The sequence below is a fragment of the Vespula vulgaris genome, chromosome 8 (assembly GCF_905475345.1).
Source record: "Vespula vulgaris chromosome 8, iyVesVulg1.1, whole genome shotgun sequence".
Taxonomy (NCBI): Eukaryota; Metazoa; Arthropoda; class Insecta; order Hymenoptera; family Vespidae; genus Vespula; species Vespula vulgaris.
The window spans coordinates 80,849-94,772 of record NC_066593.1 but is presented as its reverse complement, the minus strand read 5'-3'; the positions used below and the strand labels follow the sequence as shown (position 1 = coordinate 94,772).

The 13,924-nt window shown below is 41.0% G+C and overlaps 3 protein-coding genes across 7 annotated transcripts; 1 reads left to right on the top strand and 2 right to left on the bottom strand.

Annotated features, from left to right (window-relative positions):
* Positions 1–137: 137 nt before the first annotated feature.
* On the bottom strand, positions 138–1,744 carry LOC127065790 (DNA primase small subunit-like). Its single transcript, XM_050998645.1, has 6 exons — positions 1,645–1,744; positions 1,423–1,573; positions 1,193–1,362; positions 908–1,103; positions 605–815; positions 138–515 (listed from the first exon to the last, which is right to left on the bottom strand). Exons 1-6 carry the CDS (start codon positions 1,742–1,744, stop codon positions 162–164), a joined length of 1,182 nt encoding a protein of 393 aa, XP_050854602.1. The 3' UTR covers positions 138–161.
* LOC127065839 (leucine-rich PPR motif-containing protein, mitochondrial-like) lies at positions 1,356–7,516 on the bottom strand. Of its 5 annotated transcripts, none has more exons than XM_050998726.1 (5): positions 5,229–7,516; positions 4,637–5,162; positions 4,376–4,529; positions 4,103–4,290; positions 1,426–1,573 (listed from the first exon to the last, which is right to left on the bottom strand). In XM_050998726.1, the coding sequence occupies exons 1-4, from the start codon at positions 7,358–7,360 to the stop codon at positions 4,160–4,162; spliced, it is 2,943 nt and encodes a 980-aa protein (XP_050854683.1). In that variant the 5' UTR covers positions 7,361–7,516; the 3' UTR covers positions 1,426–1,573; positions 4,103–4,159. The 5 variants fall into 5 exon arrangements, with proteins under 5 accessions (XP_050854682.1, XP_050854683.1, XP_050854684.1 ...); XM_050998727.1 differs by having other exon boundaries at positions 4,637–6,846; positions 6,959–7,102; XM_050998725.1 differs by having other exon boundaries at positions 1,356–1,491; positions 4,637–7,516.
* LOC127065841 (intraflagellar transport protein 74 homolog) lies at positions 1,832–4,077 on the top strand. Its single transcript, XM_050998729.1, has 2 exons — positions 1,832–2,389; positions 2,547–4,077. The coding sequence occupies exons 1-2, from the start codon at positions 2,046–2,048 to the stop codon at positions 4,075–4,077; spliced, it is 1,875 nt and encodes a 624-aa protein (XP_050854686.1). The 5' UTR covers positions 1,832–2,045.
* Positions 7,517–13,924: the final 6,408 nt, after the last annotated feature.

Below are 13,924 nucleotides of genomic sequence, written 5' to 3'. Positions count from 1 at the left end.
CTTTGCGAAACGATGGCACGTGGCACGACAATACGCCATGGACGTTATAGAAGTACATGAAAACGCATAGAAGCGAATAAACGTACGAACTACATTTATGTAAGCTCTATTTTAGCCATAACTGGTTCAACAACAAATTTCATTTGATATTAATTTTAATTTCAGTTTGTCGTTACTCGTTTTACAAATCTTTGAAAAATATCGATGGGTTTCTTTAAACTAGTCTCGTAGCAATCACTCGCATAACCTACGTCACCTTCGATCGAACGATTTCTGTTTAGAATATTAATTTCGGTAATCAATCGTTTTATCGTAGGAACAGTCGACGGATCAAACTTGTCTACGTCGGCCAAGTCGAACGGTACAACGATTTTGCCAGTTTCATTGTGCACAGAAAATGGACATCTCAACAAATGCGTTGTACCCTCTGTTACGTTACTATCAAATCTAGGACCGCAATAGTGCAACTTTACGTGATCCGGATATTCCTCCAATCCCTTCCAATAACGTACGCCCTAAAAACATAAAGCATGTATAAAAGTATATATCAACGAACGCACGAATAATCGTTATTACAATTCCGACAAGTGCGTTTCAATCGTACAGAATTGATCATATCTTTGTGATACTCGGTAAATGAGTTCCACCTATCGACACTGCTTGTGCGATCATCGAACAACCGTTTAACGTCCGTCCGTGCCTCGTTATCAGGAAGTAGAGCCAGAAAATAATCGACTCCCTCCTCCGTACCAAGTAGATTTTGATCTACGACGCATAAAGGTATAAACTCGGGCTCTATGATTGCAAGAACGCGCCTGTTTGACGCATTGAAATATTTCATTATTTATGCGTATGCTCTCTTAAAATTATAATTAAATGCGATAGATGAAGGAAACGATTAGAGAACCTGTCGTAATAGTTCAACTTTCTCATTTGAAAATGGTCCTCCTTGGCGAAACACTTCAACGCTTCGTGCCGCATGTAGTTCAATATCCCAGAACGCGTACTTTGATTCAATGTTCTAGCAGCTTTATCGCAAACCCAACAATGTATTCCTCTTCTTCCAGAAAAGATCCAGAGTATAAGGTCGTATCCGAAATCATCTGCAAGAAAGAATTCCTATTAAAATCTTACACGGAGGGTGTTCGTTACAAGGACGATTTTGTTTAACGCCGCAAGCACGCGTACTCACGTCTTAAGCAAATATCTAATATTTTGCAAGCAATAAGAATGTACTTCCAACATCTTGTACAGATATCAGACCCCTCGCAGCACGTTCTCACGTCGTCGTAGTCGGATATATCTATGTCGAAGACCAGTTCCTTTTCGACAAAGGACTTGGATACGCTCCTACAGCGCGGACTGAAATTTTTTGTTTATTTTCCTTCCATTTTATCAATACTTTCGGTAACTCGTACTCACGGCGTGTTGTATATCGCTCCAATATTTATTGCTATTGGAAGTTCCTTCAAAACGATTGCCTTCATCTGACTAGGAATTGGAAAAGATTTATTTCTAATGAACAATTGACTCAACAGCCTGAACGAAAATTCTCTAAACGAGAGGGTGGCCACTGAAAGAAAAAGTAGATATTGCTCGCAAGGTTCGTTAAACGAGTTAGATCGTTGATTTATAATTCGATACCGTCTCCATAACCTAACCAAGCGCAGAGTTCCTCGTACGGAAAGAATTTTTGATAATAAATATCGAGATATTTGTAAATGTTCTCGTCGCACGTACTCATAACGCGAACGTCATTAAAGCGAACTTGTTAACGAAACGAAACTTTACGAAAGCCGTACGGGAAAAATAAAACTCGAGAGCGTCGCAGACGGCGCGCGTACGTTAGGTCTCGCGGAATCGTACGTTAGGTCTCGTTGCCATGGCGATAAGAACGAAAACATCGACGCGTCAACAACGCTTCATATTTCATACTCTCCTTCGCTGTTGCGTCGCGCGTAGGAAAGCAAGGTAGAGAAAAACAAAGAAACGATAAAGAAAAAACTATTCGAGCATCGGTTTTGGCATAGCGCCATACTTCTCCGATGGATCTTGAAAGAGCAGGGAACGAAAGGCAAATGGAAAGACCGGTGACCCGTTGGCGCCGTGAGACGCTCGACAAGGCCGCGAAAAAGATCGAAAGCAACGAAATCGAGAGACCGACGTCTAGAAGAGGGATCAAGGAGGAGCTCGAGGAGTACGGTAGTTTTCGATCCGCGACTCCTGCGGCCCGAAACGCGCCGTTGGCCGTCAGGGCACCCTCGGCCTCTATCTCGGGTTTGTCTCGTTTGAATACGGGACTGTCGATGCCCGGTCTGGAAAGGCCCATCACCCAGCACGGAATCGCCTCTATCCGACCCGGGACTGGCAGAGGCACGTCGATGACAAGGTTCGTTGGCGGAGATACGCACGTATACTACACGCTCATCCGCGAGTTTACATTTTATCGCTCACCGTCTCGCTCGCACGCTCACTCGCTAGTAATCACTCTGGTCGGACCCTTCGACTCGCTTAACTCATTTATTTCCGTTTTAAATCACATACAGACAAGTTCAGGACAAAAGGTATTACGAGGGACTCGTACAATTGAAAATGCGAGAATTATCGCAAGAGATGGCGGCTATCCTACGGGACATCGATATGCAGAACAAGGAAAGGGCCACTATATTGCATTACGATAAAAGGGCGAAGGATCTGGCAGGCGAATTAACGGCGTTGCAGGGAGAACTCGCCGATTATAACATCGTCGTCGACAAAATGAGCTCGAACGTTGAAAAGGAGTCGGTGGATCAAGAGGCCAAAGAGCTCTTCTCGAAAAACGAACGGTCCATGGCCGAGATAGAGGATATGTTCGAGCGCAGGCAAGAAATGGAGCAACGATCGCGCAGAACGGAGAAGGAAATAGAAACGGAGAGGGAACGTACGGAAAAATTGGTCGAGATGATGGATCCAGCTGCGAGAGAAAGATACGAGAAACTGCGCAAGGAAAAGGTTCGAGTCGAGGGAACGATCGCCGGTATGCAGGAAGAACTCGAGGAATTGTCGAGGGAACAGGACCATTTCGAGGAACAAATGGCGCTCTCTCCTTTGAAACAGGAAGCCGTCAAGTTACACGTTAAGACGATGGACGCCGAGTACAAGAGGGACAAACTGAGGGAGGAAGAGAGGAACAGGTTGTCGCCTGAGAAAGAGAGGGAGCAATTACTGGTAAAGATCAAACAAGATAATATGGACATGGCTGCCGCGGAGGCGCAACTCGCGAGTAAAAAGAAACGTCTGGCCGAGGTGGAGATGGAATTGGAACGTTTGGAGACGGATTTGGAGGATGGTAAAACCGACAAACAAACGAAATACAAAGAGCTGCGAAAGCGGGAGGAAGTTATGGAGCAATTCGCTGCCACCTTTGACGAAAATAAAGCCGAAGAAATGGAAAGGATAAGGAAATTGGAGGTATCGATCGTCGAGTACTTGGAAAGGATATCGAATGCCGGTGGGACCGGCGATAGGAATTTAACGAGGACCGAGGAGTCCTTGATTCTAGATAACTCCAACTACGACGGTTATTACGACATCGAGCGTACGCCGAACGATCGAAGTTTCCAAGTGCTAAGCAACGATTACATCGATTTAAAGGAGACATTGCGCAAGTTGGAAATATTAGAGAATAAATTGAGATCGGAGATCGGCGACGAACGAACGCACGGCAGGGATCATGAATCGACCCGATCGGAAGATTTCGATGGATTTGTTAAAGCGAATTATCGAATGACACGCGAGGACGCCAATGTTGAATATAAAAAGCTGATGGACGAGCGAACGATCAGCGAGGAAGAATTGAAAACCGTCAACGACGATTACGACCGGATCAAGGCGCGTTTCAACGAAAATAGAATTTTTCTCGAGGTCGAGGCGCTTGAGAGAAAATTGCTCGATTTGAAGGAAGAAAATAAGAAGAGCAATGACTCGATTCTGCGACAAAAAGAACAGGTTGATTTTCTACCGCGTAAACAGGAGGCCTTGAAGTTGATGAAAGAATACGGTACGATGCTCGAAGAAAATTCCAAAACTCTTTATTGAATTGACGAACCCGTCAAGTTCTTACCATTTTTCCTATCCCGTTCGTTCGTACGGATAGAACTAAATGGCGTTTTATTACATTTTAACTTTGCATCCTCCTTTCCTCGTTATTTAGCCGCGAAATCTTAGTTTTAAACTTATCGGTCGGCGTTATCGATGCCTTTTCCATTTTCCTCAGTAACGCGCTAGCACCTTCGTAATCGTTGTTCTCATCTGTCGACGGTGTCATTTTAAATGAAAAGAATTAATGAATGTTTACTCATTAAATATTACTTGAGAAAATATTGTCATACCGTACCGTAGATCGAAAGAATGTAATCGCACAAAAGATTTATTTTTATGTTTCTCGGGTACTTGGCGGCTTCGAATATGGTTAACGATATATCGAGTTTGTCTTTGCGATCGTAATAATGAAGATCCTTAAACAACAGTTTCATCTGCACGTTTTCCATCTGAAAGAAAGAAAAAAAGAAAAAAAGAAAAAACGTTGTTCACAAGACACGATGAAATACATAATGATACGATATAGCATGAGTGATATATGCTGAAAACACGAGACCTGAAATATTTTCCGTAATTGCTCGATTTTACCGGTTTTCGCCAATGCCACGATCAACTTTACCACAGCCACCGGCTTTCCGTGAACGTCTTTTATACAGTTTAAAACCTTCTTTAATCTATCCTCAAGGTCCGGTATCGACGAGTCGTCTATATGCTCGACCAATGTTATCAATAATCTTTGTTGCAACGGTGTCCGCTTATATTTATTCCCATAGTAGAGAAAGGTATCCACGGCGGATACTATGTCGTTTCTCGAAATATGCCTTTCGACCAACGGTTGGAGCAAAACGTTTTGCAACGTACAATAATTATTCTTAATGAGAGTTATCAACATTTTTTCGGCATCCCCGTGACGTTCGCCTTTCGTTATCGCATACAATAACTGCAAACATTTGTTGGTAACATTTGCGGAATTATTAATATTTTTAATATCGCTTATTGCATCGAATGCGTCATCCAATCTGTTGTTTTCCACCAAAGAGATGACGTAAGATAATATTTTATTACTATCCAATTCGAACGAACTGAAATTATTTCGAATTTCATTTAACTCGGCTTCGGCTTTATCCAATAGATTATTTTTTACGTACAAATCGAATAACATTGCTCTCATTCCTGGTGTCCACTGGAAATTATTCGCAATAATTTCTTCCTTCATACTTTCGGCAGCCTTTAGATCGTTATATTTACAGTATTGATTCAATAATTTCTTCGTCGCGCCACGAACGTTCAAATTTTTAGATTTGAGTTCTGTAATATGATTACGCAGTTTCTCAATGTCCATTTTTTTCGGATGCGGATCCAACGATAACACTAAATCGAACCGGTCGCTTGTCATATCTATTTTTTTATCGTTCAACCCTTTCAATAAATCCTCAATAGTTTTGTTCTCGGCTACGTCCGCCTTTATGTCAACAATACGTTTTTTCATAACATCGATCTCCGCCTTTGGTATCGTCACTTTATATTTTTTTAATATTCGTAAAAAATCAATAAGCTGCTCCAATTTTTTAAACTTGGCTGCGTCGTTCAGTAACGCATTCAAAATATACAAATGTGGTGGCTTCATAGTATAGAGAATTTTTAGCATTAATGGCACGTAAGCCAACTTGTCGGTTGCCTTCTCATATCCCTGGACAAGGGACTTTTCCAGGTAAGAATCACAGAAATTAATCTTCACTTTGTATTTAGATTGCAATAACGTTAGGTCCTTCAATCTGTTGTCGCGCAAAAGAAACGCACTGACGCTTTCTATCACGTTGAGATAATAGATCCCATTATCGATCAGTGTTGTCGTTATCTTGACAGGATCTGTTACATCTACGAAAGGTAGTATATAGTCCATAAGCGTATCTTTATCTATTTCTACGCCCGAGGATATCATATGCGAAATAAGAGAATAAATTTTGTTCTTGTTCGCGCTTTTGTGCGCTAGTATCAGCAAAGGCCAATAGTAATGAGAACGTACCGGAATGTCATTCTTTCTCATATCCTCGAACAATGCAAGCGCCAAAGATTCCCTGCCTTCGTGCAAGGCAACTCTGGTAGCTTCGTTTATGATAAACGGAGAATATATATAATCCGTGATTTTGCGTATCGCTTGTAAAATATCTTCGTCCGTTCCATTCAGCCGGATCTCTTCGTTTACCAGGTATTTGACGTATTCCACGCATGTGTCTATAACTTCTGGCACCGCAGGAAGATTAATTATTATCTTGAGAGCGTTTATCCTGTAACCAGTGTATATAAGTTCAATGATCGCATTAGTAATTACGGATAACTCATTCGGCTTCAACGATACGGGTAGAAATTTTAAAATACTCTCTACGTGCTCTCCGTACTCGTGACGGCTGAGAATTTTGACGACCTCGATTATATTTACGATACTGGGATGATACTTTTCAAATATTTCTATGATATTGGAAATATCGCCGGTTTTTGCATAACCGTACGCCAAGTAATTATAGATCTCGGGAGATGGAACAATTTCGTACAATGTCATTTCTTCGATCACTTCGTAAGCCTTCGCGATGTTGCCTTGCAAGGCGTTTACTTTGACAATCGTTTCGAACGTTTCTTTGCTCCAAGAATCTAAGTTCTCTTTCATCTTCGCTATCATATCGGCGGTTAATTCAGAATCTTCTGTTTTCGACATTACGTTCAACAGAGAGCAATATATGCTCTGATCAGGTTCTAAGGTCATGTTATCTAAAAATTCACGAGGATTTACAAATTCCAAATTTTGTGCGTAAACTTCAAGAAGGGCATTATAATGGTTCAACGTAATTTGACAGCCTTTCCTATGTAACAGATTCCATACCTGACTAGTTAACTTTCGTCTCGTTGGGAGATCGACATTGGGTAGTGATTCGCCGCAACACTTGAGTAATATCAAGTCAACATTGTTCGATGGCGCATTGCTCGTTTTCTCATAAATTTGAATAATTTCCTCTAAATCGTTGAGGAAAACCCTACCATTTCGAAGATTTATACACAAATTTACTATTTTATTTTCTAACGTGTCAGACGATAACGAAAGACAGTTAGAAATCACGGAATTGTGGAAGTCAAAGTGTTGCGTGTTATATTTGTTGAAATCAATGCAATCGCTCTTGTCGAGACAGTATTTGTCAAGACTATAAAATTTTGGATAACAGCTCACGTACGTCTTTTTATAATTTCTCAAGAATCGAAAACACCTGTTGTTCAATGCCATATTCATAAGACTTTGATCCTTTCGATGCGCATATTACCGGAGAGAGAAAGAGTCGGATCAAATTTATCCGTAATTCCGTGTATTCCACACTACCTTCCTAACCTCAAAATTATTCCTCACAATAGTTTAACCGTCATCGGTCGCGCCTTAGTCGACTATCGCTCGATAAATACGATACCTACCTATGTGCCAACAGATCATTTCGAAACGACGTTACTTGGAACTCTTGCAACGAACACGATTCGTTCGAAGGAGTATACGTCGATCAAGTTTCTTTCCGTAGAATTAAATGTTTGTATTACGTGCAATTATAACAGAGAAGATCGACAACTGAAACGTAACACGGAAGTACTTACCTATTTGGACAAACACGATAGGTACACAGATAGATTCTATTTCGCGTCGCTTTCTCAAGGTGGCACCAGTCATTCTATCGAGGGTCCATTTGATCAACGTAGTAGGAAAACAAAGAACAGTCAAAGCGACAAAATAACATTTATTCGATGATTAAGTATATCGATTTAAAGATGAATCTTGCGAAACAAGGAGAGTAAAAGATTGAGGTATTTGATCATTTCTTTAGAAATAATCTTTTCTACGAATTCGTTTTCGAAAGAGAACAAAATAAATGAATAAATGAAAGGACGTTCTCATGGAAAATTAGGTAGAAAGAAAAACGATTTATATGTCGGTCGTACCTGATCTTTTATTTTTTATTTTCCTCTCTTTATATCTTTCTTTTGTCTTTATTGTACGAAATAGTTTGCGAGATAAGTTATGAATTTCCAGAGATATCATTCGTCCTGATCGATAAATATTGTATTGCGTCGGGAGATTGAAATAAAATTGAAAAAGGAGCACACTTAACACGCTATTAAATTACATACGTCGATTACATCGTACAAGAAAAATACACACATAAACACACGATGATTATAGATGAATAAATAAGTGATTAAATAGGCGATTAAATAAGCAAAACGCATTACATTTGTGAAAGCTCAAACTTGACGACTACGAGTAAAGTATGAAACGTTAATTACCTATGACAATATTATATCTATATATAATAGCACATACATATTGTGCACTGCTCTTTATCAAAATTTTATATATATGTGTGCGTGTGCATATATATATATATATATATATATATATATATATATATATAATACATCATACATATATATATTATTATTATCATTATAGCTCAGTTATATCAAAATTAAAAGATACGCACGCAATTCCAATTTTCCAGTGAAGTTGAAAGCTTAGAATAAGGGATTCACTCGAACTTCTAAAAGAACGTCTACGCAATTTCTTATTAAGAACGCACATACTGATTTTCTTAAAAGTAATTCGACGAAAGAACATGCAAGTACTTATTATTGTCTTATAGACTTAACTCTAGGTATCCATGGACTGAGATCGAGTACCCTACTTGTATCCACGAGAGACAATGGCACATCGCGATATGCGTCGAATACTTTCGGGTTTGTGTCCAGGAATTTGTTGACTAGATCCCACTCATGATAATATATCTTCGTATATTAGTCTTTTATTTACAAGTAATTTTATGACTAGATTGTACGATTAGATGTTTTATCAGCTACTGACTTATACCGATTTGTAAAACCAATTTTAATTTGATCGCTCTAAAATATTTCTAATCAGTCTCTATGGATTTGCAAGGATAAAAATTTTTCTTTCCTTTCCTTTTTCTTACTTTTTTTTTGTCTTTTTTTTGTCTTTCTTTTTTCTTTCTGTTTTTTTTTCTTTTTTTTTCCTTTTATCTATTTTTTTTGTCTAGTACGAGAACATTCAATTGAAAATTTTACTCGCGAAAGGTATTACATGTAAATTTGGTATCATATTTTATCTTATTACGAATTACTTATTAGAATAAGCACAGCCGCGTAATACCCTTTCACTCGCGTATTTTCAAACGATACAAATCCGTAGAGAAAGGCGAACACTAATTTAATCGTTAAATTTGGAAATCTGTTTGCTTTTCTCTTTAAAGTACAATACCTTCACGCGACAAGTTCGACTATGATCTACGTATATTATAGTTTCTTAATCTATTTTAGCTCGCGCACTACGTATCTATAGTATCATATTAAACTAATCTAATTCTAAGTACCTTAGTAGCTGCCATAACGGACATCTCGTACTCGATTATCGTACGATTATCATTAAATATCAAAGACGAATATTTGCGTATATGCGAGGAGATTGTTTTGCCAATTGGAAATGCCAAAAAAAGATAAGGAAAAAAATCGATATGACGTAATAGAAACGATTGGGCACAGGATGAAATTTTGATTGAAATTGTCATAACGTTCCTTAAACATAAATCCGATAAGATAAAGCTACCTAGCGCGAGAAAGAATATTACTAATTCCTGAGATATCGACTCCTTTCATCAATGTGAAAATGATTTGAATTTCACCTTTGTTTTAGCATAGTGTGTATGGCATCGCATCCACGGGCAGTGATAGGGTTTTGACGGTTATTGCGTACACGATATACGATATACGATGTGCGATATACGACGTACGATTTACTTACATAAATATACATGATCCAGTAAAGATGCCATAAATAAATAGTACTTAAACATCTCGTATCTCGTATAGGATCGAAATCGAAGCTGAAACGATTTATTATACGTTTCTTCGAGAATTGCATTTACGGTTGGCCTGCATATTCGCTTTAGAATATATAATAAATTAATTTTATCTTTGATTTTGGCCCAATAATTACGTTGATTCGTGACTATCAATTTCGAATGACTAGAACGTTACGAAAAGACTAGATTCAAAAGAGCAAAACGAGGGAAATATGTCAAATGTTTTTCCACGTCGAATTACTATTCTACTTTACGTTACTACTCTATAAGGGAATAAATGATTTTCCTTCGTCCGATAGAATGTGCTGTACGAATACTTAAACTAATCGGAAACGTTATTTACGATTAACCGATCAAACGTTATCTCAGCTTTGAGACTAGAATAAGTTAGATTGGTGATGATTTAGACTAGAATCATAGCGCTTTGATCGAATCTTTCTAATTAAAAGTAGATTTTTGACTAGTTTACGACTAGAGACGATTTGGAGAGTGACTAGAGGATGACTAGAGCATGAACTATATACTAGAGAGATACAAATCTATGACGATCTAATATATCTTTTTTCCAACACTTTTTTGTCATCTATCCTATACTTTTGGTATCGGCCCGTTGTGCACCTTTCATATTCATCATAGAGATATAGAAAAGTAGGGAAAAAAAAGAAGGAAAGAAATTCTACGATAACCTATTTCCAAGTCTCACTGTGCGTGTTCGCGTATATAGGTGTGTGTGTGTGTGTGTGTGTGTGTGTGTGTAGGTATAGATGCGTGTGCACACACGCGCACACGCGCGCGTGATCTCTGAATTAAAATAGACTTAGTGCTCGGTATCGAATACAGATACTTAAGGACTCGTTAAATTTACTACAACTTATGTTAGGTTCGAATAGAAATATCAGCCGCGTATCAAGAACGAAAAATAGAATCTTACATCCGTGTAAAACGTAGATCACTTTGGCGCCTGAAGGTCGCCCGTTCGGTAGGTGATAGGTCGATTCGGCAGAAGTCCCTTGATTTCCACGAGGGTGACAGACGTGTGAGAGAAAAAGGACCAAAGTAGTTCGTCGTCGTTCATCTCGTAAGTTGGAAATCTCTCTTTCGTTATGCGTCCAGAGGGTTGCATCGGTTTAATCTTTTCTCGAGTTTTTCGTCCTTTCTCGTTAGATCTCATTAGATTTTGGGCGACTTTAGATGCCAACGACCGTCGTATTCGTGAGACGAAAGAGTCCATTTTTGTACTAGAATGAACGTATCAAAAATCAATTTTGATAACGAGCGAGCCATTAACTAATAATTGTACTCTTGGCATCAGTACTCTGCGTTTCTCCCAATCCTTCTTCTTCTTCTTCTTCTTCTTCATTAACCCTCATCGTTAAGCGATAAATTTACAAAGTGAATTTATGTACAGTCGTTTCTCCTTTTCGGATAATAAAAAATAAAAGCTTTCCTCAGTCTTTTCTCTTTCGTTGGTCATGCGAGTCGTGTTATCAGATAATCCAGTACTTTATTTACCTTTGATGTTTTCGACGATGTTCGATCGGCGCGCTCGTTCGCTTTTAACCTCGGCGTTAAGTTATTGCTCTTCTTCCAAGGATTTCTCTCTCTCTCTCTCTCTCTCTCGTCCAATCCACTCCAGATGTTTCCCATCGCCGGTAACGGAGTCTCCGCTCGCGCAAATCCTCCGTTGCCGCAGACTCCTGGCGAGTGGAAAGAGCGGCGACGAGCGCACGTCCGTTCGGTGATTTCAATCCAGTAGCTCGTTCCGGGAAAGCGGGATGGAAGGTCGCATGACCCTCGGAGGATGGATCGACTGCGTTTTCGTGATAGATAAAGAGAGATAGAGGGAAGAGAGAGGGGCTGAGGAGGAAACAGGGAACAGAGAGAAAAGAGTCCTCCGAGGGTCACGCAAGCGCACACTCGCTCGCTTGCTCGCAGACTAGCCCTAACTCGGCTTCGTATCGGGCTCGCACGCGTCTCCACCCCACCATCGGACTGCCATTATCCCCACCGAGCGAGCTTCGTTTCCCCTCCATCGAGCTCGTTCTCCTTTCCCCTCCGTACCCCCCGCCGATGACTTTAGCCCGTTTTCGCTCCCTTTACCCTCACCCTCGCGACCCTGGATCCTCCCACTAACTGCGCGTACGCCGTTACGTCGATCTTTCCCCTTCGAAAGGCGTCATTGGTGCCGCCAAGATACGGACACGTCTCCCTTCCATCGCCGGTCCGCGCGATCTCTGCCGCTTTTATCCTAAACCGTCACCATCCTGCCACCTTCTTGTCACCGTCACGTTTTATATCCTAAACCGATCGAGACCGATCGAGGCCGGTCGCAACACCAAGGAAATAATCGCGATATCAATTTCTTCGCTATTTCTTCCATTCCCGTAATCCATATCCCAGACGTTTGTCAGGCGTATTAGTCGTACAGTCGACACGTAACTAATGCACCTTGAAATATAATAGACATGCGCCCAATCTGTCCCGGCAACATCTGTTCCTCCGAGCGAAGCGTTTCGACGTAGCCTTCGTGCACGGTGCAGCTTGTATCGGTCCTCCCCCGAGAATCGGTTTGACGGATAAAGAGCGGAGCTTTGCGAAATGATTGCGTCAGGGTTGTCGTCGAAGGAACCAAAAGCGATATTGTTCTGGATAATGGACCGACGCTACGCGACGCGACGCGACGCGACGCGACGCAACCCGACGGACGGAAGGGAGCAAAAGGTTCTGTCAGATCGACCAAAATATGCGTGGCACGCGTCGAGATTTTGTAGCAAAGGGTGGTGCGAAACGGCCCTCGACGAGGTCCCACAAAGATTCACGCTACTACATTCATGGGTTGCAGGGGCTAAGTTGCAGGCACGCGACATAAGGCGCGCTGTTCGTTACCACGAGGGTGCTGACTCGCGCTTAAATATTCCCCATGCCTTTTATTCGATTTCCCGATCGTTTTAGTAATATTTTCAAGTGAAAAAACGAAAGTTAACGCGAGGCTGATATCGTCGTCGACGTTTGGACGCGGTTCGGCGTCGTCGCCTCGTCCGTTCGAGGAAGAGGGCGATCCCCTCCTCGAATTCGATACGGAACGAAGAAATTCTATGACTCGTTGTTCCTACAACGCGTTGGCACGCGTCTAAATCTATGCTTCTTTGCGATGTCGCAAATGGATCGCACCCTGGCTCGTCGATGGCCGATACAATTCATAGCCCGCAAAGATAGCCATGGAAATTTTCACGCGGAATTTCTCCAGTTATCCGATCGGGATCGCCACTGGACTATGGACGTTTTCCCATTCCGTACGTCTCATTCGACGGTATCTTCGATCGTTCCTAAAACTTTGCCTTTCTTCTCGTCAGAGACACCTGTAACTTGGGGTTTCGTGACATCGTCATTCCGACAACCGATGCGTACAATCGCGAAATGTCGTCGTATATGCGGGTTACGTTGACATTCGTGGCCTATTCATCGAGTTTCAAGGTTCGCGCACAATGTCAAGCCCTCATTTGACAAAAAGTCTTTAACGAGAACGATTACTTGCGATTAGTAAGCATCTACTTTATCCGTTCGCTCGAGTACGGATCGATGACGTTTGAATCATCAAAGTCCAATCGACTAATTCGGCTATTAGGTAGGCACGTTTGAATCGTTTTATGATTTCCCGGGAGATGGAGAGGGAGAGAGAGAGAGAGAGAGAAAGAAAGGACGAGATTTAGAACGTTGACCAACGTGCCCGTGATGCATAAAATAGGCATAATCGATCAGGATAATCCCAATCTCCTTATCTCCGCGAACGTCGACAGATGTGTTCGTCCTGTGCTCGACAAACGCTGTTACGTGCCAAGTACGTGGCTATATCTTTTATCTATCATCACCCCTAACTCCATTCGTTCCTCCTTCGTATTCCATTTATATGCAAACAGGACTCGCGATAGAGCAAAATT

Excerpts from the sequence above, each read along its gene's own strand:
- LOC127065790 (XM_050998645.1), bottom strand. The coding sequence starts at position 1,744 with ATGAGTACGTGCGACGAGAACATTTACAAATATCTCGATATTTATTAT. Across the intron at positions 1,104-1,192 it reads ATTAGATATTTGCTTAAGAC|ATGATTTCGGATACGACCTT; the intron begins GTGAGTACGCGT and ends TCTTTCTTGCAG. Across the intron at positions 816-907 it reads AAGTTGAACTATTACGACAG|GCGCGTTCTTGCAATCATAG; the intron begins GTTCTCTAATCG and ends TGCGTCAAACAG.
- LOC127065841 (XM_050998729.1), top strand. The coding sequence starts at position 2,046 with ATGGATCTTGAAAGAGCAGGGAACGAAAGGCAAATGGAAAGACCGGTG. Across the intron at positions 2,390-2,546 it reads AGAGGCACGTCGATGACAAG|ACAAGTTCAGGACAAAAGGT; the intron begins GTTCGTTGGCGG and ends AATCACATACAG.
- LOC127065839 (XM_050998725.1), bottom strand. The coding sequence starts at position 7,360 with ATGAATATGGCATTGAACAACAGGTGTTTTCGATTCTTGAGAAATTAT. Across the intron at positions 4,530-4,636 it reads AATTACGGAAAATATTTCAG|ATGGAAAACGTGCAGATGAA; the intron begins GTCTCGTGTTTT and ends TCTTTCTTTCAG. Across the intron at positions 4,291-4,375 it reads TTACATTCTTTCGATCTACG|ATGAGAACAACGATTACGAA; the intron begins GTACGGTATGAC and ends CACCGTCGACAG.